At 41.9% G+C, this 4393-nt stretch overlaps 1 protein-coding gene across 1 annotated transcript in view; it reads left to right on the forward strand.

The window, feature by feature from the left end:
* The first annotated feature begins 327 nt into the window (after positions 1–327).
* The window catches only part of htr4 (5-hydroxytryptamine receptor 4), a 107628-nt gene continuing 103562 nt past the window's right edge, over positions 328–4393 (forward strand). The window contains exons 1-2 of the mRNA XM_008277043.1: positions 328–338; positions 1302–1415. Of these exons, the coding sequence (XP_008275265.1) occupies positions 328–338; positions 1302–1415 (125 nt within the window). The remainder of the gene's footprint in view (positions 339–1301; positions 1416–4393) is intronic.

The following is a 4393-nucleotide window of genomic DNA, read 5'->3' on the forward strand; positions in this document are numbered from 1 at the left end:
AATGGATGGATGGATTATTATGTAAGTCTACTTGACATTTGACATCTTGGCTTTGACCTTGTCATTGCCCATTAAGCTCAGCACACGGTGTGACAATGCTGGGAGCCAGCAGGTGGATGTGGGGGGTGGAGCTTTTGCAAATGACAGCATAGCTTTCAGGTGTGGCAGAAGGCACTGGAGCAAAGTGGTAGGTCAGCGCAGTATGGACAAGCTAAACACACGGTGCTAATGAAGCGAGGGCATCGGGCATCCAAGTTCTGTAGCTTTCGAGCATTGGTGAGAATCATCAGCGAGTATTGAAGTATAGACCAGGGTGGTGTCGGGGGGATGTACCGATAGTAAGCTGAAAGCTTTGACACGACTAGTTTTCATGTCATTTGTCAAACTTGTTTTATATTTGTGATATCTGGCGTCTTGTTCAAAAGTTATTCCAGATCGTAGACTGCACCGAGACTTTTGACTGTTTCATCGTCTTCCTGTTTTGCTTCAGTTTTGTATGAAAACCAAACCAAATGGCGTGGATGATGATACATCTAAAGGAGATTCATCTGAGTTGGTGCTCTCACAGTCACCTCCCCTCACCATTTATTACCAATCAGCCACAAATGTGAAACGCATTACTCCCTGTGAAAATAAACCTGCCCGTCATGTAAGTGGAAGCAATCAGAAGAAGCGGAAAAACAGACATTTGCTTAGATAAACATGGTCTTCACGTTCCAGAAGGTATTACCTTTCAGCTAACGTACATTAGCTCTGATGTTTGTGTCGCCAGTTTTAAATTGAGTTTTATTGCTTGGCTGGATGGTCTGATGAAGCAGGCTGGGGCGGAGATGGAGGAGATAGAAATGTTTCTCACTGACAGCTGAATGTTTTCACTACAGGAGCATCTGTTTAAATAAATGTCAAGCAGCTAACCTATTCCACAGATTGATCAGCATGGTGGTAAAATGACCAGTAAGGTGTTAAATCAGTGTTCACTCTTGAGACAAACTGATGAGCAACAAAAGCGTCATTACACTGGACGGGAATTCACCTGCTGAGGACCGCGCTAACACCTGGACTTAATTACGCTGGGTCAAGCAGTGAGTGAGATTGGATTACGATTTGCTGACTCCTCACATTGCAGACTGATCACAATTAGATTGATTTCTACATAAAAGTCTTGTCTTAGTGCAGCTAAGCTAAGCTAAGCCTCTTCCCTCTGTCACTCTTCTTCTGTAAAAGATACAGTTGATCGTTTTACTCTGCAGGTTTGAAACTGACGTGTTGTTCTGTCTTTTTTTTTTTTGGCGTTTCCATAGCGACAGCATGCCAAAGCGGATGGCTCTGATCTGCTTCCTGTCTCTGGTCATGCTGATGAGCATCCTGGGAAACCTGCTGGTCATGGTGGCTGTCTGCAAGGACAGACAACTCAGGTGGGATTAACACACATACACCTAAACGTTACTGAATGTTATCTTCCTAAATGGTAAATGGACTGCACTTATATAGCGTTTTTCTACCTTAGCAGCACTCAAAGCACTTTACAATGTGTTTCTTATTCACCCATTTACTCACACATTCACACACCAATGGCGACAGAGCTGCCATGCAAGGTGCTGCCTGTGATTGGGAGCAACTTGGAGTTCAGTGTCTTGCCCAAGGACACTTTGACTGTTGAGGGGCGAGGGATCGAACCACCAACCTTACGATCAGAGGACAACTGCTTAGAGCCACAGCCGCCCTAAATGAAATGTTCCTTAATAACACCAATATTAACCAGAACTAACAGGAATCAGCTGTATATTGTAATGTGTTTAACTGAGTCAACTCAAGAAAGGATGCTTTCAAGCGAGAAGCAAGAAAAGTAAAACTGTAGTGTAACCTTAAATAATGTCAACATCAATTTACTAGTAGTATTTATTATTATTTTTATTTGTCTTGACACCCTTTCTGTCAGATTTTTACGGTTATATTTATGGATATTTTATTTATTTATTTATTTTTATTTTATTTTTTTTTGCCTTAAGCTTTAGTAAAATAACACATAAACTGCTTCTTAATGTCTTTCAGTCCATATTTTTAATGGCCTCCCCAGACCATCCAGCATCATGAGGTGCTTTAATTTGCACTCAGCTCTCTACGCTTTACCATTTTGAACAGGAAAGAGGAATTTCAATCTGAGCTGTCTCACTGGGCTTCTCTGAGAAGTCAGAAATTAATCAAACATAATATCCAACCCATAAAACTAACTTTTCCATTCAGGAATGCAAGTAAATAATAAAAATTTGACATCTTAAGTGAGAAACAATAATGTGGTTTACTATTTTTTTTTCTGTTTTTCTGTTAAATAGTAAATTTAAAAAGCCATGTGTAACAATAATAATTACATTTTAGCATTAAAAATATCATTTGGGTTGAAGAGCTTCTCCATACTGGTGTATTAACCATTACAGAAACATAAGAAGTGATTTTGGTAATTACCAATGCTGTTAGTTTAGGCAAAAACCTTACGTTGGGTGGTGGTCGAATAAATTTGTTAGACACTGTATTTTTTACACAACACATGAACTGACTTCACAGAGAAGCTGAGCTCTATCTGCTCAGTGTGCGGCCGGATGAGAAAGTCAGACGGTGCATGTAAAGCGGTGATGACACAGGCGGAGCTGGCAGGTCATCCCGAGGATTGCCGCTCATGTGGGATCCGCTGTCAGCGCAATGATTCATTTTTCCTCTCCCCCGTCTTTCCTCCTGTCCTTTCCACCTTGTCGTTGCCTTCTTCCCTTGTGTCACCTCTCTCTTTTACTGTCTCTCTGATCGTTGGTCTCTTTCTCGCTTTGTCTTCTCCTATCTCGTGACACCTGAGAGCTCAGGGTGCCCTTTGTCCCCAGGATGTGGACATGAGGTGTGTGTGCGCTGTGGACGGACGGTCGCACGTCGAATGAAGTCGATGCAGGCGGGCGTGTGTCAGTTCTGACGGCGTACGCGTGAATGAAAGTAAAAGTGTGTACATGCAACGTGTGTGTTTAATAACGCTGATGAGTGGCAAAGTCACCGCTGTGATGTCTTACCTCCCCGAGGAGAGAACAATGACACGTCATCTTTGTTCCTCCCTGCCTCATTGTCCTGCCGTCCACTGGGAAACACACACACAGTCACAAACTGTCAGACGCAACAACACAGACACACGTCTGCTGGGTCGGGGTATCCCCTGGGTGTCTGCACGTGACGGAGAATAAAGGTGAACTCTGAACACATCATTAACTACCGACAAAACTCTTCCCATGTAGCAGCGAGCGTCCTGTTATTCACCAGCTACTCCATCAATAAATCCAGTCAGTCAGTCTTCAAACAGTGAGGATTTTTAAACGTGCTTTAGTTGTAAACTGCAAAAACAGCATCTCCGATAAGAGAATGCATTACATCTGCAAACCTGCTGAGTTGTATTTTAGGTAACGAGATGGTCGTTAGGATGATATAAGGATGGATTTGGTACCTTACAGACAGTGCTTATTATTTGAAAAACAACTATGATAAAGCTGTTTTCCTACATGCTGCTAAAACAGTGCGTGCCGTAGATCTCCATTAAAAACCAAACGTTAGTGAAAGAGGTCTTCTGGCAGTGTGGTAAACTGACCTGAAGCACACCTCCACATAGGAGGCCAGTGTTACGTCAGGACTCCAAGCTTTGACAGGGCAGACAGCCAGTTATCTACTATACGCTGGAAATGAGAACAGATTGGATTTATCAAATTCAATACTGGATATTGGCAGCACACAAACTGTTTGCTTTGGCAGCGGCTTACAGAGACGTATTAAATCAACACAAGTGCTCCATGTTGAGAGAAAGTTATTGAAATTAGATGCAATAAAATACACTGAGATTTTTCTGCTCCCAAACTATCGGATCACTATATTTCAGTACAATTCAGCTCCTGACATGGCAATTTGTTCAGTTTACGACAGCAACATTGTAATTCTAATATGTTCCTGTCTATTGATTGTTTCTATATTTGTGAAAAAGGTCATTTTGACTATTATCTGTTATTTAACAAAACATTGAAATCTGTAAAATGACAGTGAACTGTTTGCAAAATTATTCAAGAGATTCAAGAAACAAGAGGTTTATTGTCATGTTTGGGACAGTGTGGTGTTACAACATTAAACAGGAGGCCCAGTAAACTACAGAAACATGTTAATTACCCTCACTGTTAAAAAGCTGCGTGTCGTCTTGGTCACAGACATAGACTGTATAAAAGATGGACGTAGCAACCGGCCCTGAAAAATGAAGCCAACCCGGAAGTGTCAAAAACCTGCAACATCACTACGTCCACTAGCTGCTGGCTCCAAAAAGCCCTGGCTCCCATAGACTTGAATTGGAAAAGAAGTGATCACAGATCACGAAATACTGCAT

The sequence above is a fragment of the Stegastes partitus genome, unplaced genomic scaffold (assembly GCF_000690725.1).
Source record: "Stegastes partitus isolate 25-593 unplaced genomic scaffold, Stegastes_partitus-1.0.2 Scaffold87, whole genome shotgun sequence".
NCBI lineage: Eukaryota > Metazoa > Chordata > Actinopteri > Pomacentridae > Stegastes > Stegastes partitus.